This window comes from Cryptotermes secundus, unplaced genomic scaffold (assembly GCF_002891405.2).
Source record: "Cryptotermes secundus unplaced genomic scaffold, Csec_1.0 scaffold218, whole genome shotgun sequence".
Lineage (NCBI taxonomy): Eukaryota > Metazoa > Arthropoda > Insecta > Blattodea > Kalotermitidae > Cryptotermes > Cryptotermes secundus.
The window spans coordinates 293,187-321,027 of NW_019733320.1; the positions used below are offsets into that span (position 1 = coordinate 293,187).

The 27,841-nt window shown below is 39.3% G+C and overlaps 2 protein-coding genes across 3 annotated transcripts in view; both read right to left on the reverse strand.

Moving 5' to 3' along the window:
* Positions 1-23: 23 nt before the first annotated feature.
* Positions 24-24,492, reverse strand: LOC111867916 (nicotinamidase). Its single transcript, XM_023858137.2, has 9 exons — positions 24,343-24,492; positions 23,641-23,770; positions 23,487-23,543; positions 14,647-14,751; positions 10,986-11,120; positions 9,499-9,627; positions 7,596-7,764; positions 7,032-7,174; positions 24-3,959 (listed from the first exon to the last, which is right to left on the reverse strand). The coding sequence occupies exons 1-9, from the start codon at positions 24,459-24,461 to the stop codon at positions 3,864-3,866; spliced, it is 1,083 nt and encodes a 360-aa protein (XP_023713905.1). The 5' UTR covers positions 24,462-24,492; the 3' UTR covers positions 24-3,863.
* A 2,168-nt stretch (positions 24,493-26,660) lies between these two features.
* The window catches only part of LOC111867917 (DNA mismatch repair protein Msh6), a 37,098-nt gene continuing 35,917 nt past the window's right edge, over positions 26,661-27,841 (reverse strand). For both annotated transcript variants that reach the window (XM_033752853.1, XM_023858138.2), the window contains exon 26: positions 26,661-27,765. In XM_033752853.1, the coding sequence (XP_033608744.1) occupies positions 27,490-27,765 (276 nt within the window). In that variant the 3' untranslated portion in view covers positions 26,661-27,489. The remainder of the gene's footprint in view (positions 27,766-27,841) is intronic.

A 27,841-nucleotide genomic window follows, 5' to 3' on the forward strand; every position in this document is an offset into this window, starting at 1 on the left:
TTTAAAGTATGTTCTTTCATTAGCTAAACATAAATTTTGTCTATCAGCAATAATTTTTCTTTTATTCGCCTTCAAAAAAAGGAAGTTTCTGCGCCCCATCCTGTATTATCAGTTGCCAGTATTTGCCATGTTACTTAGTGTCAAATATATAGCACGAGTAATATAGACATATTTCAATGGTTCACAAAATACATCTTTCTAGAGAAATGCAAGAAATTTTACAAAAAAAAAAAAATCTGAAGAAAGAAAAATAGATCTTAAAGACATTTCAGAAGAAAATTGATTTATTATCCAATGAGTTGGAATTTTTTTTGAAATCAAAAGGTGCATTAAGAATTTCTGGTTTCAGTTCCTTATCCAAGTTAAAACTTATTCTGTTTTTCTTCTTAACTTTACCATTACCACTGTTCACTGCATTTTATGGATTCTCAAAATCATTTCACAACAGATCAGTTCCTCATTTAGTACTGTCATAAAATTTACAATGCAAAGTACACACAGAGTCAGTCAGAATAAAAAGCAGTCTAAAAAATGTATTAAATATGTCTGCTTTACATGTCAAAGGCAACTGAGCAAATATGCATTTAAGTACTGCTCATTTTATTACCCCCAAACATTTAATTCACTCAAACAAGTGACTAGGCAAAAATACAAGAGCATAACACCAATTCTCTAAAACATTTTCATCAAAATAATAATAATTCAGTTCCTCCCTCATAGAAAACACTTTGTGCTTCCATTACAAACACCAAATGGTTAAAGCCGTTTATTCTGAAAATCATGTGAAACCCATGCATGCAGTCTATGGGCAGATCGCAGAGTTCTTCATGTTAAAGCAGGTGGTACATACAGTTACCACTGTGCTTTACAGGGTTAACAGCTCAATTCAAAGCTGCTATTGCTATTTTACTGAAAACAGAACTTTCCAGAGGTCACAGTATAATTACAATCTCTGACCTGCACTATAATATTTAAATATAAATAAAGAGCTTTAATTTGTATGATTATTAAAACATAAGAAGTGGCAAAATAAGTAAATTGTGGACCCTGGAACCAACATATTTAACCCCTGAATCACTACTGGATATAATTGATATGTTTACAACTTGCAACAAGGAGTAACACACAAGTTCTCTTTTTCTCAATGTAATAACAAGACCAACTGAGGTATTTGTTCCAGCAATATACCACACATTCAATTCCCATGTAGAAGAAATAAAGGGTCAGTGTTTGCACTGACACACCTCAGTTTAATTTCATCATCATGTCAGAAGCATTTTCCTTCAAACTGCTTCTTCAGCAACCCAAAAAAGAAATGGAAACTGTTAAGTGTGATGTCACAGCTAAGTGGTGGACAGATTAGATATTCCCAGCAGTCTATGTGTAAGCTGCTGTAGACAACATTTTGGGACAACACCGACACAGAAAGTCTGTGACAGGATAACAAGGTTAAAGACCAGTGGGTGCAAACACTGGGCCTTTCTTCTCTGATGGATTCAAACATGTGTGTACTGCTGGGACAAATGTCTCCATTGTTCTAGAAATATTTACAGAACCAGAATGTTTGTCCATTATTCCCTGTTACACTGGATATACATGTTGAAGAGTAACACATCCTTAGATGTTACTTATTGAACACCCCACATATGAATTGTTTCACTCTTGTATTTCACAAAAGAGAACTGAGGTAATAATAATTAATCTTGCAACATTTTCAAACATGGAAAAGAGGAAGATTCCCTAACTAAATAAAAAAGAATGCTGTCCCTAATTCTTCAGAAAATTACAAGTTAAAAAATAAATTCATATAGTAGATTTAAAAAAAGTGAAACTGATGTTTTACTGCCTTGTAAAATGTGAGCCCAGAACTGCATTTCCAGTAGATTCACCACTTCTTCAGAAAATCTTTGCTAATTTATGAACAATTACAGAATAACAATGTACCACTATAACATACTACATTCGAAGTTACATATATTAACAACCTGAAAGCTGCATGAGCTGTGGGAAAATAGAATATAAATTTCAAACAACTTTGACCCTGTACATGGACTTGTAAAGCACTCATCTACTTTACTGCAAGACAGTGCAGTCTATACTGATATTCAGAAGTACATGCAGAGTACAGACATCTACAGAGACACAAAAAGTTTAAGTACTTATGCAGTGTAGACATTCTTATTACTTATACAATACTGGCCAGGCAGAAGCAAGCAAATGCCTTGCACAGGAGACTGGGGTTCCAAGTTTAAAAAAAACTTCAATGCATGAATGTAAACTTCTTATGGAGGGGGGCCTGGAATACAGGCATAACACATTTCCAGCACCAGCTGTAATATGGGAAAGTGTTATGTTTGAATGTTTCAGGAAACAGGCCTGTTGATTCCTAATCTCCATGGCCTGAATAGACAAGAGGAGTGATGATCTCTTCCACCTGGGCAGCTGATCAGTTTGCAGGCACTCTATGATAGCTGTGAACTATAAATCAGCATTTCAAAACAGAATGAACTTAATGGGCTTGTAGTTCAATATTTTATCTATGAATTTAAATGGCATAATAAATAAGCCATTAGAGTTAACTGGTTCAATCAATTAATTTTTTTTTAATTCTTCCTTTTGTGCTAATCAAGTGAATAAAACTAACAACCTGATTCCAATGAATTTCGAAAATCATATGAAGAATAAACCTTCAAGTATATATATATATTCAGCATGTGCAGAGAGAAGTCAGAAGTGAAAAGCAGGAAGGGTGTACTGGTGGAGTACAACTGACTGAGTATATGACACTTCTCATTCTCAATCAGTTAATATTTGGATTACAGTCTTCTGAGAAGTGATACTGTTTAATATGGTATAGGTTCCAACATTTCAGAGGAACTGGTTGCCTCCATCCTCAAGGTATAATAGGAGCTGAAGGCACTAAGTTGGTACCTACCTACCTATGGTACTACACAGCATCACAACCCACACGACTTTAAGCTTAAACAAATGACTGTTTACATAATACATTATACACCATCATATCAGATGAAATGTGTTTCATGAGACAGATTTCTGTTACACCTTTGTCAGTAGTACACAAAATGAAGACAAAATTACACAGTTACAAATTTAGTCAATGGCAGTTTTGTATAATACTACAAAAGATATTAGAACATGCTGAAAGGTGAGATCTATTACGATCCCTTCAAAATTATATTAACCAAGTGGAAGAAGACATTAAAAAGGAGGCCTCTAAAAAGGTAAAAATATTTTACATTTTAATACCTGTAACATGTCAGGTAGGACTAATACTGTGAATGCTGTTACACAATCATGTACTATCCTCCAAAGAGGAGAAGGTGAGACAATTATGAAGGCCTGCTTACATGTACTGTACAAGATTAAAATATCAGCCTGATTTTTAATGATTATTAAAATTCCCGTTGGTACACTGGAGCTAAATGCATCCCTAAATGAAAGGAGAACAGTTGAAATCAACCAGTTCTACTCTCCAACTGTCTTATCTTCTCATCAGTGATGGATGGCAAGTGACCACAATTTAAAGACTTCAGTCTAGCATAGAAAATGCTAATATACTATGCTGTTTCCAGACAAATTTCTGATGGCTGATCATAGAGCATCTTCACGCTGTTGAGTGAAAACCAGAATGCAATCTCCAGTCTGGTTATCAAAGGTGAGGCATTTTTCTCTACCTGAACACAAAGCCCAAGTCTGGTGCATCATGTACCTAAAGGAACTGCAAAAATTTCACTATTCTCAACAGGAAACACATATCAAAGCATAATGTGTAAAGCACTATGTTGGAGAAATCTGAAAAGGTAGTGAAGTACTAAGCGCTCTCACTTGCAGCTACTCAATTTCTACTTAGATTTGTCAGACATGATGCTCTTGAGCTCCATAGCCAGCTTGTAGCCCAGTTCAGGTCTTCTATCACGGCCCTCAACCATAGCCTTCACCTACAAAAGTGATTGTAAAATTTAAGTAAAAAATAAACAGTGTACAATAACCAATTTGCTGGCATATACATCAATGTTCATGTCAAAATCATACAAAAGGCCCAGAAGTCAAATGTTTTTGCTACATTAATTACAAGTATATGATAATGCCCGTTATGCCCCAAATTTACAAATGTAATATGGGGGCACAGACAGTATGTTTTTGGATTGTTAAAAAGGTTTTATGCTGACACAAGGTCCGTGTTAGTGAAATGCGGAAGGGAAAAGAGCACAAGGGAATGCTTTAGCTCAGCACAGCTGCGCTGACAATGCAGAAGCAAGCACGCATAGAGGTAAAAGAAACTGGGAGAATTAGGAATGCTGAGTAGAGAGAGGCTGGCAGAATAGGATTCGTTGCCATGAGAAGTAATTATCCAATGAGCACTAGCCACCCTTAGTAATAGCGTCAGAAAGGGGCGGGAGCTCACCCTCCCAGAAGTTGATGAGCCACCAAGTCCAGAGTACAGAAGTAGCGAAATGGAAAATATTCAAGGCTAATCAAACAATCAGTTCAAGGAGTGTAGCCGGAGGCTATGTCTGTCATGGCACCGACAAAGTGGTGGTTGGCGATGATCATCTGCATCTCTTCCTCAAGTAAGTCGAACTACTCATATTAACCATCAAAAAAAGCGTGATATTATTAAAGTGCATCCCCAGTGAACTAACATGAGCAACAGAACAGGCTAGAGTACCGTGTGTCAGTACAGGAGGGATAACGAACATATGTGAACCTTGTGCGACCCGACAGCAGTCAGCATTATTTACCGTATATATGTGTATGTATGTAGGTACTAGAAGAATAGAGTAGGATGGAAATGTAGAGAACTTCATTGGTACAACCCACTAGGCTCCTTCCCTTTACCGCTCCTGCATTACCCTGCGTCTCATGGGAACTGTGAGCTTGGAACCAGGGAACAACAACAGTCAGCACAGGAAGAATAAGCTGGAGGAAGGGGTGAGGCTCCTGAGTGACAGGAGCCGACAGAGAGTAGACTACTGTGAACTACTGTTTTCTTGGTAATTACTAAATACGCCCCCTTACGGCAGAACAATTGGTGGCAGCGATAAGATTTAAAAGAGCAATATTTGTGTCGCAATCATTGTGGCACAATGCCTGTAAAGTACATGCCCAAAACAACCAAAGTGCCTGTGTCACAGCTCAGGCAGTTGTTCATGACCTTCCCACTGTGGTAGCCTGGGTTCAATCCTGGGTCTAGTCATGTGGTGACAAAGAGGCACTGGGGTGGGTTTTCTCCAAGTACTTCAGTTTCCCCTGCCAATTATCATTCCACCAACTGCTCCATAGGCAAAGTTTCACTTCCATAGGCTGCTGACAATAATATACTACATTCTGAATTAATGGATTTCTCGAATCCGTCAATTGGTATTCTGAATAGAATACTGTATTTCAGAAACTCGATCTTTTTCTGTCCTGAGCTAAACTGTGGGGAGGTACCCGCTCAGTTAGGTCTGTTAGAAAGAGCTAATCCAGCTCTGTATAATAATCCTATTATAGGAGCCTCTTTCACAAATGGATGAAAACTTCTTTGGCATGATGCTCATGGAATCAATAATAATAGTTAATTACAAAGCAGGAAAATTATGCATTTGTATTTAATCTATTTATTACCTTTCTATCCAGTTGTATCCAATAATTTCATAGGATTAAATATGAATACTTTACTCATAAAATACCATTCTACATATATATATATATATATCCAGAGGACAGCAACATAATGTCCAGAAAGTCACCAACTGTATCAATTACTACTGATCATATAATCACTGGAATCCATTATAATGTCTCTGAGTGTGGGGTCAGAGAAACAGAAGCCTATAAATTCAAAAATATTGCAATGAAGAGTTCTGTCTTCTGGGATATAATGCCAAGGAGTCCCGAGGATGGAGGTAACATGTTCCTCTGAAATGTCAATTGATTTTCAACAGACTACAAGGCATTATATTACAGTAGAGCTCTTCACAGCCACTGCTGTGATAACCTCAAGTCATATGTTGAAACAATGACCACACTAGCATATTTCTGAGTATAAACAGTTATGTAAACAATTAAAGAACAATAAATAATAATGCTTCCTGAATCGGGAAATGTAGAGTAGAACACACCAAATTTGGTGACTTTACTTTATTTATTTAGTTATACATTCCTTTACACCATCGTCAGTGCTCAGGTTTTATACCTCTGAACTGTAGGAAGATCAGTGAATAATAAATTTGAAAGGCTTAATTTGAGGTATTACCCCAGCATCTGCCTGGAGGGACTGAGAGAAAACATGAAAGAAACCTCAGTCAGGATACTTGGTGTCCAGGGCCAAAATACAGTGACACCACATTACAGAACATGCCTGTACAAAGACACATTACAGAACGTGCCTGTACAATGATATAACATTGTGTGACTTTCCAGTGAATAAAAATGTGTATGTGCCTTATCAAAGAATAAACTTTGAGCACAAATACCATTAATGGCTAATACAACATTTTACAGTAAGAAAATTAATTGGTCAGATGGTTCATATGTTCATATTATACAAATTTAGAAATAAAAGGAGGTTCATCTAAAATAAGATCTTACATGGCACCTTCTTGTTTCATATGAATACACATTAAATGAAGGTTCATATACCAGTAAAAAGAGATTCCTTCTGCATGTGACATTGAAAAATCTTGAAAGCAAGTCAGCTCAAGCACTGATATTTCTGGTTTGTGCTCAAGAGATGCCTGATTCAAGACCTGACTAATTCACCAGGTAGCTTGAGGTTTTCCTCAGTTCCTTCAGGCAAATGTCAGGACAGTATCTCTAATTAGACTATGGCCACCTTCTTCTATATTCTTTCCAATTCATTATTCACCAATAATCACATCATTCAATTCCATATATTGTATAAGATATAAGCCATAAACTACACAAGGTCACTGCAGACAGTCTACATTGAGACAGAGGGCACAAATCTATTACATGGAAGGCAGTCTCGTATAATATGTTACACGGCATGGTGTTAAAAGGCCTACCTGAGAAGAGTCAACAATAACACCATTGTTACTTGTGACCGTGTTCTTGGTTTTTTCAATATCCTTTAGGTCAACCCCACGGCTACAGTCATCAATAAGTATAGTCCGGTAACCAATTGCCAAAGCATCGGCTGCAGTAGCTCCTAAAAAAGAAAATGTAATATTTACAGTCAAACTGATGAATACCATACATGTTCAACATTATGATCTTCTGGCATGTGATGAAATGTAGCCCATTTGATAGGTACCAACGCCTTGGTGGAACCTCCTTCTACCCTGCAGATGAAGGCAAAGGTTTCCTGTGAAATATTTACACCTATCTACAGAACTACACAAAATCACGTTCCAGAATACCGTAATCTTAACTACTGTGGCTGGCAGAAGCTTCAAGTGTGTTGTGTACAAAAATCAGACAAGTGTAGAGGTGCAATGAGTCAGGATGGAGCAATAATGCCCCTAGCATCTCAGAGCAAAAACTGTGCTGTATTGCCATACCACTGAAACAGCAAATGGTCTGAGCCACGAATGTTAACATCGAGATATCCTCACTGCACTGGAACCTACCGACACAAACATCATACGCCAATCCACAGATGTAGATATCTGTTGCATTTTTTTCTTGGAGCTGTGACACCAGCGTAGTATCTGTAAGTTTCTTATTGTCCCAAAAAACAGAGTACGAATCCACTTCAGGGTTTGTTCCCTTGTATATCTTGATGGAGTTGTCCACAATCTGCAACATCAAGCTCGGATATACATAAAAGGAAAGTATAGTAAATTCCCAGTTATCCTGTGCCCAAGGAACCAGAAATTCTCAACTGGCAAAACTTAAAATAAAAACTACCATTTTATATAGTTATTTCAGAACAAATCTGTGATGAGCATATATTCACACATCATGTGATAGTTACCCAGCCACCACTAGCTGTACTGCCCACCATTCTCCTTCATGCAGGTGCCATTACAGACACATTGATGCATGATTACAGCAGAGCATAGTCAAATTTGTGATCACATACAATATCACCAATATCTTTGACCCATAAACACACTCTATCTCTTCTTAAGAGAGACTCTGCAAGAACCAAAGCAAAGACGTGTTGCTTCAAGAGGTGGGAATTAAAGTGCTGGAAAAAGGTGAAAGTCATGTGCAGACTGGGTTTCGTACAGAGTTTTCCTACGCAATCCACAGATTATTGTAACTGCACTCCCGTTCCCCATACGTGCCAGATAATAGAAAGTTTATTGTCTTACAAAAATATCAGATAATTTCAAAATTTGGGGCTAATTTTTAGCATAGAAAATGCAAGAAATATTTAATACATAATTTTAATTAAAGATTATGAGAAAATGGAACAATGCTGACTGTTTTTGAAAAGATAACAAATTCTGATTAGGGACAGGTACAAGTGAAGGTGCCGCTGAACCTAAGCACCATGCCAAGGTGGTGATAAAGCTCCATGCATTCCCAGTCTTGGCACAAGAAACAGGCAAGTGGTCAGTTTCATGCTCCAGCTAACTTTGTTCCTGGGGAAAGAGCACATGGTACCCTTTCATTAGGTGGCAGGTGGGCTTCAGAATCTGTCTATACATGGTCAACAAAACAAAACAAAAACTGTGACTTCCAAAATATCCAAAATGAGTGTTCCAGCCCACAAGTCACTTGCTAATTTAACTACCTGAGAAGGTACACACGTTAGTACTGATGCCCTCACAATGGTAACTATTAAAGTTATTACCGTCCAGGAAGTGATGCCATGCAGCCTGGTACAAGTGCACTGATATTTCAGAAGAACGTACTCCCTCCACCTTCCAGGTCAAAGCGTATGCCAAGCAAGTAACAAGCTGGTTTACATTATTCTAAGATGTTAGTGAATATCTGGCATCACATCCCAAAATGAAACAATCTTCAAGGTGCATAAAATATATATATTCTTATACATTTTAACATTGTTCACTGCGTCAATCATTTCACAGCCAAACATGTACATGCTGCAGCAACCCTGTCAGGTAGGAAAATTCTGCAGTTAAAAACAAATAAATAAAAATCAAATATTGACGTTAAGTTTTCTTAATATACTTGGTGGTACTTCATCACGAGTAATTCTAAAACAAAGCCAAGAGATGACAGTGGCTTTGGATTTTTACAGCTTCTCACCTTGGAGACAAATGGGGAATTTTAAAACACTGCTCGACAAATAACCACATGAAGATCTGCCAGGAGAACTTAGAAAATGTGAAAATATTTGCATCATGAAGATGAAATGGTTAAAAGTGCACCCATTATTATACTCTATCATCTTGTAACAATATTAAAATGGATCTCATGAATATAATGGTAGCATAAATTAGAGGGAGTTCATTCTGAACAGGGCTGATGTTTTCTTGGACTGACATCATCAGGAAGATTTTGCACATCACTAGCAGGTAATGGCAACTGGTACCAATAATTCAGCAAAAAACTTACCTTGAGATCCTTATGTAATTCCGCTCCCCAGGAGTCCTGTACACAATGTCTTGGCCACAGTCTCTGCTTCATGAGCGGTGGACCTTCAAAGATGACTGTGTCATATGTTCTAGCTTCTTCAGCACTCACCTGTCAAAGAAGTGAGCAATGGAATCAGGTTACAAGAATTAAAATAAGTTTAATTTATTAAACAATGGTGTGACACAACATTTAAGGCCTCCCATTTGGACTTTTTCCATCATCTTAGTTTTTAATACAAAAATCATAACATTTCAGAAACTGGATCCATTTCCATCTTCTAGCAGAGAGGATATGAATAAATTCCAACACTGTTGGGCCCCTGGTTAGATGGTACAAAAGGAGCTCAAATGCAGTGGAACCTCTCTTAACAAGCACCTCTCATAACAAGTAATTCACATAACAAGCAAAACAAATTGTAAAAAAAGACTCGCTTAATGAGTGACGTTTCGCATAACGAGTGACGAGAGGGGAAGTCCCGGATTGTGCGCTTGCTACATCAGTCTGTGTTTAGCACTTGTTCTGCTAGCATCTTAGTGTCGCTTGTGATCACACATTTTCCCAAACTTGTGTTCAGACATATTATTTGTGATTTTTTGTGCAAAGTTTAATAACCCTTGCAAATATGTCCCCGAAGAAACAGCTGCAAACAGACAGCCGTAAGAGAATAAAAATAACCGTAGAAATGAAACGTAAAATCATTGAAAAGCGAGAATGAGGTGTGAGCGTGGCTGATCTAGCATGCACATACAATAAATAGGTCTACATCAACGATTTGCACTATCCTCAAGAAGGAGGAGGAGGAGGTAACAGCAAAGCAACAATCTTCTGGCGCAATAAGAGAAATGCTGAAAGCATGGGAAACTGTTGCATCGTACATTGAGAAGCATCACCCTAATAAGGCAGTGGCTATGCGCGCTACAAATTTATTTAATGATAATGCTGTGTTGCATTTTCACCAAATTTTGAAGCGTCTGCAAAAAAAGATGTCTCTAGACAGCTTTCTAGTAAAAAAGAATTAGATATGTATCATAAATAATAAACTAATTATTTCGATTTTTTTTTGTTTTCTGCAAATCGAATTCGCATTCCAGGTTGGTTCATTCCACATAGAAGAAAAGATGAAGATGATTCACGTTCCTTAACAATGTATATATAATTTTCTTTGAATAAACGTTATACATAAATTTTTTGAGTATTTTTTTCGGCATGGAATGAATTATCATATTTACGTTAATTTATGTGGGAAAAATTGTTTCGCATTACGAGTAGGGTTCAGGAACGAATTATGCTCGGTAAATGAGGTTCCACTGTAAGAGCTTTCATCTGACTGAATGCACAACAATTATAATGCTATGCATACATTTCAATGTTTGTTATTACTTTCAATCTTGACTCCATCAATTTAGACGTCCACTTCCTTCAACTTGAAGAGTCTCTACAACCTAGCCCCTGCTGGTAAAACTTACTGGACTGGATGAATGCACTTTACGCTGTGGAAGATTGTCGATGAACGAGACATGGTCACTAGGATGCCAGTCCAAAGAGTAGAAGACTGTATCAAACTTCACGGTCTCAAGAAGTTTGTTTATTGGTTCAACAACCTGCAATAAAATACAAAGCCCTTCAACATGTTACCAGATAAAAACAAAGACTTCTTTGCATTATAAATTATGTGGCATGAGAGAAAATACGTTGACAGGTGAAAATAATTTCTTGTGTCATTCTTTTACAATAAAGGGCAGCTAACCCAGCCATGTACACTGGATGAGTATTCCTTTTTGGCTGTTCACAGGTGTTTATTCAGCACAGTGGCCATCATACTTTGTACCTAGGGGGGATCTCTTCAATCCATAAATTAAGGATACATGATACTGCAGTAACAAGGGACCCATTTAACCCTCTGAAGGATGATGATCATCTAAATAAGTAAAGTAAGTAAAGCTATCCCTTTAAGAGGCCATGAAGGCCCATAGGGTTATGAAATGTTGAGGGTCCCACATTATCTAGACAGTCGGCTCAAAGATGGTGGTAAGGTTGTCAGCTTTACATGCCAGCCGCACTTTACTCCCCAGGAAAATTATTTAGTTAATTCCTAGTACTCATTTCTGTTAGAGGCTGAGTCGACCCCAGGGCCACAGTGTGGCTGGAAGGATTAGGTAAACTGAAAAAATCCGATGACCTCATCGGGACTTGAACCCGCGACCTTCCAGCTTGTAGCATAGCCTCTCAACCAACTATGCTACCACATAGCCCCCATCATCTAAATAATATTTACAAATTTCTCTCCTACCTCACAGAAAACTCACTGCATTCCATTACAAAGACCAATCTGTGAAAGCTGTTACGGAAATAATTACATTTTATTTAAAGAATCATATAAAACCAATAAATACAAAATACAACCTTTCTGAATGTCAAGTAAATGTTACACAAGCTTTATTTGTGGGTTGTTTAATGACACTTTCAGTAACCAGAATATATAACATCAACTGGATGATAGATGAATGACAATTTGGAAAAGATCTGAAAGGGAGCAGTCATGGCCTAATTGAGGTACTATTCCAGCACATGGTTTGAGGGACTGAGGAAAATGACAGAAAACCTCACTCAGGATAACCAACATCCCAGACAAAACACAAACTAAGTACTTCAAAAAAAAAAAAGTCAAGAATGTTATAGCTACAGCCCATTCAGTGTGATATATACAGGAACCTTTAATTACAAAAACAAACTTTAATTTCTTAAAGTGAATGTTAGTACTCCTTTAAAACTGTATGTACCACATACTGTGAGAAGCCAGGGCAGCACAGCCAGTACAGCAACTGGCTATGGGCTGGATGACTGAGGGGTCGGAGTTTGAGTCCCAGTAGAGTAAGAATTTTCTCTACATCATCCAGACCAGCTCTGGGGTCCACTCAACCTCCTATCCAATGGGTACTGAGGGCTCTTTCCCTGGCAGTAGAGCAGCTGGGGTGTGAATCTGACCACTCACCTACAACTAGTGCTGAGGTTATGAAAATGTGGATCTATACAACCACTCCCCCATACGCCTTCATGGCACAATGCTTAATTAGTTAAGCACAAGGACAACTTTACCTTTACTACATATTGTGATATACCAATGGAAAGCAATCATATCCTGGGCAAAAACCAAGTACTTCTACTTGTTAATTAATAAATCCATTGTTAAGAGCATTTACAACAAAATTCCCCTACATCCCTGAAACTGTAAAGAGTCTCCACAAAGTGAAAACACACAAAGTCATTTCTCAATATTCTTTATCTCTTCCAGTTATAACCAACCATGAAAGACTCCAAGCAATAAGCAATGCATAACTATATCAATTCAAGTGATGAATATTGATTTATGGATTACAGACATGACCCATGACCTTCAACTGCCCAGGCAGCTGCACTATTAACACAATTAAGCAACACATCCCAGACAGATAATCAATTTTATTGATATATTTGAGTCGCAGCATGTCATGAAGTTGTTTACACTTCACACATCCACTAGCATATATAATATATATTTTAATATGTAACAAACTCTGTAAGATTTAACGATTTAATTTGTGATCATTAAAGCATGACAAGTGGTGTTAATCCATCTATTAACAGAAGGTCTGCACCTCTCCCAACCTTTTCTAAACACGTTTATTAGTTATTTGAAATTACTGTCACTTAAGATCACTTTCTGTAAAAAGATTACCTATACACTGTCACTCCTCATATTCGCTGTTCTATACACTAAAACATATTCATTGTTGAGTATCAATAACTTATCTGTTTAAAACTCATATATTATTTATTCAATTAGATTTTGCTTTCAGAACTTTTCAGGCACACATTTCTGGGTGTTATTGAACTTCTAACAGCAGGTACCACTGAACTGGTGCTACCCATTGGATAACACTGTTGCCTGAATTGGATAATTTCTAGTAAAAATATCACACAATGAATCCGCCTCTGTCTACTGATGGCTTTATGAAGAACAAACAATTTTACTGTGAAACCTGAGGTTCTTGTGCCCATGACTATGAAGTGTACTACTTACTGCCTTCTGGGATACAATGTTAAGTAGTCTGACAGAACATTTAAATGCTAAGGACCACTGGTAAACTTCTACAGAACTGTATGAGATCACAATTCAGGAGAGAGTAATCTTCAAAAATTTAGGTTGGATTTCAGGTTGTCACACCAGTAACTACAAAGAGTTATGATCTTCTGGATTGTAAAGCTAGAAGGTTGCACTTTCAAAATACAGCTGATCCACGTATTTGACAAACTAAATGAAAGCAGAAATATACAAGGCAGTAACATTCCTGGGGCATGTTTTCTTTGAGTGCTTCGGTTTCCCCTGCCAATCTTCATTCCGCCAATTGCTCCACAATCACCCTCACCTATCATCTGGGGCTGGTACAATAGGCCACAAGTGGCCGCAGTCCAAGGGACTTAGTCCCACCCCACTAGCAATAAAAAAAAATCCTGACTGGAGGGGGGGGACTTCATAAAATGGTAATGAATACAATTTAGAACTGCAGAGATGGTTTAACATTTATAGGTCATTTAATGACATCATATCAATTGTGATAGTAAGAATAAAACAAGATATATGGTGAATAGGAAAGGAATTGCAAGTAATTAGTCAAGGCCTATTTCACGGTATTATTCTTAAATTTGGATGGAATTACTGAGAGAAACATAAAGAAAACTCAGCTTCTGGGCTCAGATTAGTGCCTGAGACCTCATGATATGAAGTAAGATTGGTAGCCATTACGCCATTATGATTGATTCAAAGAAAACTATCTTTTTGAGTTATACTGAACAGTGCTTTTTCTATGAATAAAGTTGCCAGCAATATGATGTGATTTTGGATGGGGGGGGGGATCTTATTTTTCTACTAACAGAACATAAAAATATTAAATAGGCAGCACAATTGTTTCTGAGTAGACTATTTTATTTTATTTGAAATTTTCAAATTAGTCTTTCTAAAACACTGTACTTTTCTTGTATTTCACAAGACAAAGAAAGGTGCTAGCACTACCATGAAATAAGCCTTGGAACTGAAACGCTTTTCAAACCTCTAAGCTGGCTACGTTTTCTTGTTTCCTTTTTACTTACCTCTGCACCATTTTGCCTTGCAGAACACTGGCTGATATTCAATGTTCCAGATATGAAATCATTTTGAACATCCACAACTAGAAACACACTCACCGGACGGACAATCTGAAAAATTATCAGGAAGTTTCATTCATTCATCTTACAAAACACATTCTATAGAACATGCTCTTTCTGCTTTGATAATGGCAGATGGGAAAGACATGAGAACAGAACAGCTGCAACCGATTCTGAAACACTCCCTGATTGTCTGACATGACAAGAACACATTTTGCAGGAAATAGGTCAGAGGTAGAAAGGTAAACAGGGAGGAATGAACCTTAGATCTCTCCCTAACATGGGAAATACATTTTAGATGAAAAAGCTCCTACTATATCTGTTTGTCTGTCTATAATCGATTCTTGAATTGCATGACGTGAGGTTCTCACAGCAATGACTATGAAAGTTACTGTAATCTGTGATGTGACATGGCAAAGCAAGGAAAATCATTACTAACATTACAGAGGAGTATGCTGCCTCCATCTTCAGGTAAAAGTGGTTACTATCTTTTTGGATGTGATGCTGTGTAGGCCCAAAGATCGTTACTAACATTTCAGAAGAACATGTGGCTTCCATCTTCAGGGTAGAAGTGGTTACTGTCTCTTTCGATGTGATGCCGTGTAGGCCCAAAGATCGTTACTAACATTTCAGAAGAACATGTGGCTTCCATCTTCAGGGTAGAAGGGGTTACTATCTTTTTGAACACGACAGTGTGTAGCATGGTAATCATTACCAGCGTTTCTGGCAAATCTGATGCTACCACCTTTGACAAAGAAGAGTAACCTCCCTTCAAGTCCCAGAAAAGAGTAATGTTTCAATTCTTTAGTTACTTAACAGCGATATTTCATCTAGAGAGGCAGCAGAGCGAAAATCTGAGATCCAGGATGGTGAATGTGTAACAGTTTGGAAAAGGGAAGTTGTAGACTATTTCAAGATTTCTGTCCCAGTATTCACCTGAAGAGACATTTCATTATTGGCTTATTCCATTTCTCGGATCATACAGTGTCAATTAATAGGATTCCTGAATAATGAACTGGAAATGATGTGGAGAGAAATGGCTGTGACTTGTGTGATGTACTGTATCAGCATTTATTTGCCTGAAGTGATCAAGAAAAGCCATGTAAAACCTCAGGCAAAAGAGCCAGTCTCTGGACCGAGATTTGAACCCAGAACCTCTGGAATACAAAAGCAGAAGTAGGCCTACTACTGTCTCCATTGCGATGTTCGAAAATCCTGTTGGGTTATTGTTCATATACGTTTCTGCCAAACAACTTCGAACGTATCAGACGCAGGCTGATACATTTGCTGCTGTTTCATGAAAATGTATATAAACAAACACTAGGTAAAGGTGATGCTATCCCCGTAACAGGCAATGGAGGCCCACAGGTTTGTGAGGCATAGAGGCTCCCACGCTTTCTACACAGTCGGCTCACAGGTGGCGGTGAGGTTGTCAGCCTTACACACCAGCCGCCTTTTATCCCTAGGAAGATTCCTGGTACTCATTTCTGTTAGATGCTCAGTCGACCCTAGGGCCATAGTGCGGATGGAAGGATTAGGTCAACTGACAAATCCAGTGACCTCATCTGGAATCGAACCCGAGACCTTCCGGCTTGTAGCATAGTGCCTCAATCAACTACGCTACCGTGTGACCCCATAAACAAACACTAAAACACTAACCGATATTCATAGAATACCGCAGACTTTTGGCCACTCCTGTACTCTGAACATTGCAAGGACACACCACAGCTTTATGAAAAAACGATGCACAAAACCTGTTGTCACGTGTCCTCGCACGAAGGTCAGCCTGCAGCAACGAAAAGAGAGATATTGTAAAAGGGTCATCAGAAACGAATCCTAAAAACTGCTCATTTCTTCGACGAAGGGAAAATTGTCCCTCTGCTTAATTACGTATTGGCCCACGAAGAAATATACGGGGGGGAGGAGGTTGAAGTCTGGCTTTACGCGATCTTAACCTCGGCATTAGACATGAGAGCTCTATCCCCAGGGTAGCTACTGGATATGAGGCTAGGTGGACCCTAGAGCCGGTCTAGAAGCTGCGGCAAAAAAATTGATCTCAGCGAGAACCGAACCCATATTACCCAGCCAGAGGCCTAGTCACTACACTAAGCTACACCGGCTCTAAGCATTTTGGTTTTCATAGTGTAGAATATGTACGCTTGTGGACCGGGATGGGTAAACGAAAAGGGACCCAAAAGGACCAGCGGGAACCACATGCCCTGAAAAATGCAAGTGCATTTCCAGAGTGGACAGCAGTCACCATACTAGGCTACGGACTGAAGACCGGGGAATTGGGAGTTCCAATTTCCGCCCCAGAGCAAAGGTATCCTTTTTCTACTCAGTGTCCAGACCACTTCTGGGGCCCACTTGGCCTCTTACCCAATTAGTACCAGGGTTCCTTCCCCGGAGGTAAATCGGATGGGATAATAAAGGTGACCAATCCCCTCCATCGCCGGTCACGGTAGCCGAGCGGTCTAAGGCATGTACTGTTTTCACTCGCTTGGAAAACGGGATCGTGGGTTCGAATCCCACTCAGGGCATGGATGTTTGTGTGCGTTTTTCTGTGTTTGTGTACAGGTAGAGGCCTTGCGACGAGCTGATCACCCGCCCATAGAGTCCTACCGAATGTGTGAGATCTAGAAAAACCGAAGTGAACGGAGAAGTTCATGGAGGTAGGCCTAGGCCCACTGGAGCTGTAGTGTCAAGGGGGGGGGGGAACCACACACACACACACCTCCATCTAGTGCCGAGATTAAGAATGGGTCAGTTAATTAACGACGCCGTGTCTCAGATGCTACAGCGTCGAATAGCAGGGAGATAGCGAACAATCAACAGGAAAGCGTGAGGAAGGAAGCGGTCGTGGCCGAAGGAACTGCCCTGGCATCGGCTTCGAGGGACTCAAGAAAAGTATGGAGCTATACCGCCATCCCCCTTCCCGCGTCTTTATGGCGTGGTTCTTAATTACGCATAGAGACAGGTTTGCCTTCTACTTCAGGACAGGTTTCTGCTCATAATTAATAGAAGCGATAATGCATCGTGGGGGAATGACGCAGGGTTAATTCCATTACAGAAGCTACTCCGCGGCATCAAAAGCCTGCAAACAATATAAACAAAAACAACAGTTTTCTACCACAAACTCATTCGGACAACACGAAGTACAAATTAACTGCGCAGAAGGCATGAAAGTAACACGTTATTACAAATACTGCTATAAAATACTCTGGCCAAGTACGTAATCAATAAGTGGCGAAAATACAAAAGAGAACTTTCTAGACGTATCTAACATTAGAACGCAATAGAGTACTATGCGACATTTAAAAAGTTGGTGCCAAAAATAGCACGAAGTTCACGTAATAGATTGGCTGTCGAGAGGCAGAATAGCACGGTGGTCAGGTGTGATATGAGAGGCCAGGCTCGAGGCGGGTCGATAGACATCTGCATGTCTGCTTGCATTTAGCGCCTGGTACAAACAACCGCCCGTTCTCAGTGCTAAGCATGAAATGCGGAAATTTGGCAATTCCCTCTTAACTGTACTGCGACACCCGAAATAGGGGCACTGCAGTCGTTGCAGGTATCTGACCTTCAAAGTATATCTCTGCAATAAAAATGAGATCACCAGCGAGCTGGACTGAAGTGCCGTTCTGCTCCTTTTGCACGTGCTTTATTATACGGACATTCGACTAAATAACAAACTCCGTGGAACAGTGTCCTTCTTGAGAAACCAAAGGTGGCTCAGCGACTCAAGCAATTCTATCCCTTTTAAGGAACCCGAAGATCCATCCAGGCTTTCTTATCCTCAGCCAGATGAATCCAGTCCAAAACCTAGCGCCCTATTACACTAACATCTACTTTAACATTATACTGTCATTATACAACAGAGAGATACTTAAACATGTGTCAACAGCTAACTTACGTAGTTTGAGGCAAATTAATATAAAATGTTTGCATTCCTCTCCTAAAATTGCCTACTTTGTTTAATCCTTTAAAGTATAATGGTAACTATATGGTGACATGTAGACCCGATGCTAGGCAACGACCGCGAAATAAGCATGATTTCGAGGAAACAAGTGCACTGCAACTAAGGAAGCGGCGTTTTCTGTGCGGTCCGTGCCGGACCTATATAAGAGACCGAGTTGGCGGGGATGCAGGCCGTGAGCCGTTGGTCGATTGGTAAGTTGGTTGGAGAACTGCGACGGTTCGGTAGTTGTGAGCTGTTGCTGTTAGAAGCTGGTAACTGAGGCCGGGGGCAGTTCGGAAACCCACAGGAAACGTCTGTCATTGGAAGCCGCTACCAAACAAAAGGTTACTGAAGATCGTAACGGACTGAGAAGACCTTGTGTGTCCTATAGCGATTTGTGAAGTGTGTACAACAGTGAGAGCATAATATTTAATTGCAGTTACGAGTTGTAAGAGCTCAATATATCGGATTACCAATCTAAATCCCGTCTATAGTCACTAACATCACGTGATGTGTGCCACCGGCCTCATACGAGTCTCTGAATAAGCAGAGCTTAATTCCCAAAACACGATCAACCAACTGATTTCAGTAATGGCGTAATAGCGTTTCTGTCAGACAAACCCGAATTGTTGAATATTTTTTTGATTAATTTTTTGCTTCAAAGGGCTTATAAGGTCAGTTTTTGAAGAGCAGACTTACCTGCTGAAAATGAACTTCAAGCAAATAAGGGATGCAAAATCGCAGGAACACACACATATACATACAGTACAGAAAGGTCAAGGGGCACGCGGTAGCGTAGTTGCTTGAGGCACAATACTACAAGCCGGAAGGTCGCGGGATCGAATCCCGAAGTCACCGGATTTTTTCAATTGACATAAACCTTCCAGGCGCACTATGGCCCTGGGGTCGACTCAGCCTCTAACATAAATGAGTACCAGGAATATTCTTGGGGGTAAAGGGCGGCGGCCGCCGCGTAATGCTGACAACCTTACCGCCATCTATGAGCAGACTGTCTAGAAAATGTGGGAACCTCAACATCTCACAACACCATGGGCCTCCACGGCCCGTTACAGGGATACAATTACTTGTTTAGAGGAAGGTCAAATCAAACACTACTTCTTTTTTTTTCTCAAAATAAAATATCCATGGTGGAAAAACTCGACAATTACAGCTTTAATTTCAAAACGGTTTTCGAAATATAAGAAATACAAAAAGTTAATGTAGCTTCTTCGGAGGTATGAAAAACTCTGCAACCAAAGATAAGGTACGAAAAATAACAAGACATGCATCTTAAAAACATGTGTAGAATAATCATATTGTGATCTTCTGGGTTATGACAGCATGTAGTCTGGTAGGTGGTCACGTTTCAGTGCAACGTACTGCCTCCATCATGCGGGAAGCAAAGCGCGGATTACTATATGTCTTCTGTTGCAAGCTTCTTGCTTGGAGCATTTCTCCGCAATGGAGGCGATATACACCTCTGGAACGTCAGGCTTTCTTCGAAATACACAGCGATACAACAGCGGGGACCATACTCTTCATAGGCACCGCTTTCAGTACCTCAAATCCAACGCAATATCAGTCCTCGTCGTTGTGAAATCACCAATCAAATGCGCAGGCTAATCTAGTTTGCGGTACACCTTCACTCTTGTTTGCATGAGCATCGGTTTTACACAATTATATTTCAGTTTAATGTAAACAAAGGTCTATAGGTGTGGGGGCTGCGCAATAGCTCAAGCGGTTAGTCACTGGCTTCCCACCGCGGCGACCCGGGTTCGATCCCGGGTCTGGTCAAGTGGGATTTGTGGTGGACAAAGTGGCGCTGGGGCAGGTTTTCTCAGAGTACTTCGGTTTCCCCTGCCAATCTTCATTCCATCAATTGCTCCACAATCACCCTCACCTATCATCTGGGGCTGGTACAATAGGCCAGAAGTGGCCGCAGTACAAGGGACTTAGAACCACCCCACTAGCAATAAAAAAAAAAGGTCTATAGGTGATAGATACAGACAGTCCCACCCCACTAGCAATAATAAAAAAAAAGGTCTATAGGTGATAGATACAGACTAGAATTACATTCATTGGACGTAGTTCTGTGGTTCTTCAAAACAAATTTCTTCGAAATCCATTAAACGGTCTTTCAGATGAAAATGCGGATGCATAAGTAAACCTGACGTCCTTATTACGCATCCACTTTACACATTTCGTGCCAACAAACGCATAATTATTCGCAGTATTTGACAGTCACTGATTTGAGCTGTTTTAATTGGTTGTGATTGTAAAGAAGGTCCAATAAATCCTATCATCTAATCCAGAACCCGTCATTATTAGTCACGGGACCCCATATACGTCACAATAACTTCACACAGTACACTGATATACGTATGGGCTATACTTGCCAAGGCTTTCTTCGGTAGGATGAGTTTAATGGCTGTGTAAATAAAGAAGGGTTTCAATTTATAGGGGTGCAAACGTGTCTCTAATGCGCCTACTGAGCTGGGATAATTAGGCAATCCGGCTTGGCTGCATTATGTAACGCAAACACCGCGTTTCTCGAGTGTATTATGTGTATAAAAATGTGCCGGGGTACAGTAGGAATGGCGACTAGCTACTGGCTGGATTATCGAGGGTTTGGAGTTCGAGTCCCGATGGAGTCAAGAATTTTCACTTTTCCATATCGTTCAGACCGGCTCTGGGGTCCACTCAACCTCTTATCCAATGGGTATCGGGGGCTCTTTCCCCGGGGGTAAAGCGGCCGGGGCGTGAAGCTGACCACTCACTTCCAACTAGTGCTGAGGTCAAGAAAACGTGGGTCTATACATCCACTCCCCCCTACACCTTCATGGTGTAGTGCTTACTTAGTTAAGCACAGGGACTTTACATTTTCAGCTTCACTATACATATAAAATGTAACGCCGTCAACTTATAAACAAGGGACATACACTTAACTAGTGAGTACAAACGAAGGGAGCACAAACATGGTCTCTCTCTCTCTCATGAACAACGGTTCAAAGTGCTGAAAAATCGTCTTCACAACTTTCTTTTGCATTTTTTTTTTACAAATTAAAGAAGGTTTAAATAAAATATAAAACTTTGTGGATTCTAATACATCTAAATGCAGAATGAACATGATGTGATATAAGAATAAAATCACCATTGAAGAGGGGTACCTCAAGTTTCCCTTGGAGACTAAGATGTCTGCAATCTCATGCTGGTGTCTGTGTAAAGAGTCTGGAAATTCAATCAGTGGAACTACAGGAAATCATGAAGGATCAGCTCGAAGAGAGGAAGCGGTTGTGATCCACTCTTAAGCTACTATCCTGGAATTTTCTTGTAGAAAATCACCAGCCAGGAAAGATGTCATTGCCAGTATTGGAGCTATGTACCTCTTGAACTGACACACTTTACAATTGTGTCAACCTGTTGGAATGGAATTTTGGCCTGGTTTACACAGTCATGTGTTCTTAGGCCCCAGTGTACCAATACAATCACAGTTCACAGGGATATTATTTTAATTAATGCTGCTAACTGCATATGGTTGCCGGTCACGGTAGCCGAGCGGTCTAAGGTGTGCACTGTCTTCGCTCGCTCGGAAGCAGGGATCGTGGGTTCGAATCCCACTCAGGGCATAAAGGTTTGTGTGCGTTTTTCTGTGTTTGTCTACAGGTAGAGGCCTTGCGACGAGCTGATCACTCGCCCAAGGAGTCCTACCGCATGTGTAAGATCTAGTAAACCGAAGTGAAACGGAGAGTTTCATGGAGATAGACCTAGGCCCAAATTGGGGCTGTAGCGCCACAGAAAAAAGAAAAAGAAAAACTGCATATGGTTACATGCGAATAATAACAGAGGATGATTATGACTGGTGAACTGGGAAAGATATAAAGGTGAAAATGTCCCTGTGTTTAATTAATTAAGCACCACAGTATCAAGACATATGGAAGAGTGGAGGTATAGCTCCACCTTTCTTGACCTGTTATTAGAGGGAAATGAGTGGTCAGCTTTATGCCCCAGCTGCTTTACCTCTGAGAAAGGAGACCCTGGTACCCATTGCATGAAGCCTGGCTGTGCCACCAGGCCAGTGTGCACCCTGAAGAAAAGCGAAAATGTCTTGTCCCTGCCAGGAATTTAACCCTGGCTGTCCATTTCATAGCCCAGTGCTATACTGACTGAGTTACCATGTATTTATTTATTTATGATTTTTTCAACAGCGCTTTCAACACCTCTGATTATGTAGCACAGAATGAGATTAGTAAATGATGAATTGAAACAAATGTGGAAGTAATCAGCTGTGGCCTAATTTGAGTTACTAACCCAGCGTTTACATGAAAGACTTAAGGGAACTTTGAAGAACCTCAGAGAGTAGAGCAGGTGTTTGGGAAAATTATCAACCTGGGACTTCCCAGATATAAAGCAGGAGCATTCAACACTCAACCACAACATTTAGTTAAAACATGTGAAAGAAAGCAGTTTTTTTCTTTTCTTAACATACTGACATATTTTATGATGCCCACCAGCTCTGAGGCCATTAGCTCAAAAAATAATAATAAAAAAAAAAAGTAACATTGTAGCATAAATTGCACATCAGCTCTGATTTGCTGTGTAACTCTTCAATTCTAAATCTCTTGATGGAAAATAAAAGTATGACACATGTTACAATTCAGGGGGAATACATTTCCAATTTGTCTACATTTTATACATTTAAATTAAAATTTTTATCCAAAACTGTATTTCCCACAACGAAAATGATTGTAACAGCAAATTCAAACCTCAATCCATGTTACTTTAACATAGAAAATCAAAATGTATTACAATTTTTTAAGCACTGTCTTACCTTTTTTATCCAATTGTTCCAGCAGAATGCAAACTCTTCCCTGTCTATTAGTCCATCCTAAAGATGAATGAAAAAGAAACAAATAAATAAACCAAATGCATGAGAGAAACTTGTTTATTCCACATTATTCCAAACATATGAAATAAATTCATACCTTCTTTTTGTCAAAAACTGATAATATGTCTTGCAGCTTCTTTGGCTCCAGAGAATATATCTTTCCTTTGTCATTTCGAAACAATGCTCGACAAATGGTGTGAAACTCATTTAAATTCAAGTATCCATCACTGAAAACACAAACGTGAAATTGCTGTGAAATGCAATGTATCGTAATACAGAAATAAAATGGAAAGCATTTTTATTTACATGGTCGATAATGATAATATAATTTGTATTTATTTGTGGTTTACATAATGAACTGTCAGTAACTCAGACTATACAGCAACCTGTGGTTTTAGTTACACTGCCAATAATACTGACGATACTAACTTCGCCGACAAGTGGCGGGCGCTCGGTCGGTATAATTCGCTTGCGGACTACAAGCCACGGAATTTGTTCTACATTTCCCAGTAAAAATACTCAACACTTACACTGGATATTATTAAAATCTAGACCCTAGCACTACTGTATGCTGTTCAAGTATCGTTCTGCACGTAAAGTTGCTGGTAATGTAACAGATTCATTAATTTTATTATTAGTTTCGTATTCCTTACGAAACTTCACACATTACGTGCATACAAAAATTGTTGCTACAACTGTACCTCTTGCGTTACAGCGCGGGTGGGTGATAAAGATAAGTGATTAAATCATATCCCAAAGAGTACAGATTTCTGTAAAAGTAGCTTTTTCACTTCCTTACCCATCCTTATCAAATGCGTTGAAACATGCATCCATGTCAAAATTCCCCTTCGTGTTGTATCGATCAAACCAGTCTATGTCGGCACTCACATCATACCTAGTATCGGCACCGTTTGCCATCTTCTGTTGTTCTGTTGGGAATACCGCGTATTCCAACTCAGGCAATCACCTGACGGCACTGATCACAGTTAACTTCAGGGTAGCCAACATCGGCCAACATCAAGAGACGAACAACGCTACTAATTTCGCGCATTTTTTGGAATTCTAAGCCGTACGTGATATCCCAGTGATATAGATGATCTATATGATCTATACGATCTATGCTTACTATTCTACAGTCATGGTAACGGATCATGCCTGCTGCGGCTAAGATTATGGAAACCCGTAATTAAGTCTCTTAACTGGAAAGAGGCTCATGTTACCTTCTCTAATTAACTGACTCTACGTATGTTACACTTAAGAAAGCAAATAGGCTGTCATATTACGTGCACCAAACAAGTCTGCATTTTACATCCACGGTTTCTGTCTCTTTTATATGCATTTTAATTTGACGCACTTGATTAATGGAATGAGTAATGCATGAACGTCTTAATGGAAATTTTATTTTATTTTAGTCCATGATAAATTTTGATAAATTTCTTGATCATTGTTTAATGTGTATTATAAGTATTATAAGTTTACCTCATTTAATTGCAATATTACTGTATTATTGTATAGATACTATGTATTCTAACTTGACTTGTTCCATATCCTATGGTGTCTCACCTGTACTGGATTTACGGAAGGTAAATAAATTCAATTCAATTCAACTGGAAGACTACAAAGTAAATGAATAGCAGGTAAGAAGTGAATGATAAAATAAATCGTTAATATGACATAACCCGAAGTACTGTCTTAACCTCCAAACACGATCTTAACACGTTTCGTATCGTATAGATTATCCCCCTTCGTTGTTTGTCAGTTGCTGTCAAAACTGTTGGACCTCACCTGTGATTTCTGTTACATTTGAGATGCAGTTTTAGTTATACATGCTTCATGTTATAGTTATCCCTATGCTTAATTACTCGAGCACCACATCAAGATATTGAGGTGTAGCTCCATATATTCTTAACCTCAGCTGGTTTACCCCAAGGGAACGCCTAGTACCTACTGGATAGGAGGTTGGGTTGGTCTCAGAGTCATTCCTCTGAAAGACAGCCCAGTAATGTGAACCATAATAAATATCTCTGGCAGGCAAATTGGGACCAGTAATGCAAACGATGCTATGTAAAAGAGGTAAGCTGTCCCTTCACTTAACTAATTAAGCACTACACCATGAAGACATATGGGGGAGTGGATACATACAGATCTATGTATTGACCTCAGCACACCCTGGGAAACAGCCCACCAGCACCTACTGGGGGCGCCCCAGAACTGGTCTGAACAGTTTGGAGAAAATAAAATCTTGCCCCTTCCAGGATTAACTCCTCAGGCATCCAGCCTGTAATGAATCACTATATCGATTGTGCTGTCCCTGCTCACTGATGGTATGTAGTTGGAACAAAGATATGTCCACCTTTGAAAGCAAAATAAAGCTTACCACTAAATTGCAGCAGTCAGCATATCTTCAGACGTTGCTTCCTCGGCCTGAGCTTGGAGACACGGATAGACATGGATGGGGAGAGGATGGAGAGCCCTGACACTATTGAAACTGGAACAGAAGGGAGAAAAAATGTTACTAGGATCACCAGGATGATTAAGCTATGGTCTTCTGGGATATGAAGCCATGTCATTTTGTAAGTTGGTACTAACATTTCAGAGTAACCTGCTCCCTCATTCTGTGCCACAGCTCAGGTAGTCGATGGTTTCTGACCATGGCAGCCCAATTCATGTTGGATTTGTGATAGGCAAAGTGCTGTACATTCTCTCAGAGTACTTTGGATTCCCCTGCCAATTCTCATCCCATCAAATGTTCCATTTCTCTCATCTATCATCCAAGACTAAATCCAGCCTAAATACTAAGGGATAAGACATTTTTCTTTCTTGGAATATGTATGATTACCCATTCCAAAGAAGAAAAATATTGGCTCCATCTTCTACCATGAAGATGGAGGCAGCGGGTTCCTCCAGAACACTCATACCTATGTGCCAAACTATGTGGCACTACATGCTAGAAGACTATAATCTTAATATTTACTGTCGTGAGAACCTCAAATCACAAGATGTACCTGTACGTCTCAAGGGAAAGAGTGTTCTTGGGGCACAGAAAAGACTGGAATGAGGTCTTGAATGTGGAAATGTGAGTCAATGGAAACTAGCTTACACATGTACACCAGACAAGACTGTAAAATTACTGTTTTTAATTTCTAAATACATACAAAAACAACATAGTCAATCACTTTACCTCTGTATAACAAAAATGCTTGATATTATTTGTACTATTCATTTTATGACTCAAAACAAGTAAATGTATGCTCTTAAAACATGCCTAATATCACATGAGCTATAAATTATTATCAGATCTTTGATGTGATGAATAGATATACAGTATAGTATCAACTATCTGTGCTAATGAAGTGGAAAAGACACAAGTCATCGAGAAACATGAAAAATTCATGCAGTACATACTAATGTGGCACACAAAAATTATGATAACACCATGCTGATGTTCATAGGGCTATAAAAAAAAACCCAACAGAAAGCTGCAAGAGGAAAACAGCACGGGAAAGAATAAAGAGTCATGTTCTCAAACAAATGTATTTTTGTGTGAACGGCAAAAATGCAGTAGCCCTGAAATATTTTGACTTAAAAACTAGTGTAGTGTGTCAGTTTTGAAAAGTGAATAACTGCCCAAGTAAGGCCGAAATATGTAGGAGCTGACTGTGATTTTAATATTATTTTAAGCAGAATGATACTTCAATACAACATTACCATTCCAACATCACATCTCATATCTGCGCAAGGCTGCTTGTCTTTCAAATGGTTCTTGGTGGTTCAAATTAATAGAGCCTTTTGTGGTATATACATATACATAAACTTAGCAGAAAAATCACTACAAGCTGCAACACAGTACAGTTACATGGCAGTAAATAAGGAGGATAACCGTTTTACCACAAACATAAAGATCTGAAGACAACAATGTTCTTGCATGTCAAAGGATATTTGTTTTTCAAAGTACTGACCGAACCCGTTCAATCAGTGAAGTTATATCTGATGAGTTCTGCTTTTTACCAAACAACTGCTGGAACAATTTCCTTTGATCTCCATCTTTCTCAAGTTGGGCAGCTTTGTTGTAGCCAGTGCGAATGATATCAGATGGAATTCCAGCAAGACGAGCAGCATTAAAACCATAAGACTTTGGACAAGCACCAGACGCAAATTTATACAGGAAAGTCACGGTTTCTTCCGATGGATCTTCTTCATTCTCATTCTCTACCATGCATGCCTTACAAAGAGAGATAAATATGGAAACATTAAATGCTTATGAAGCAAAAATATGGTTCTAATAAGATTTGGCCCAT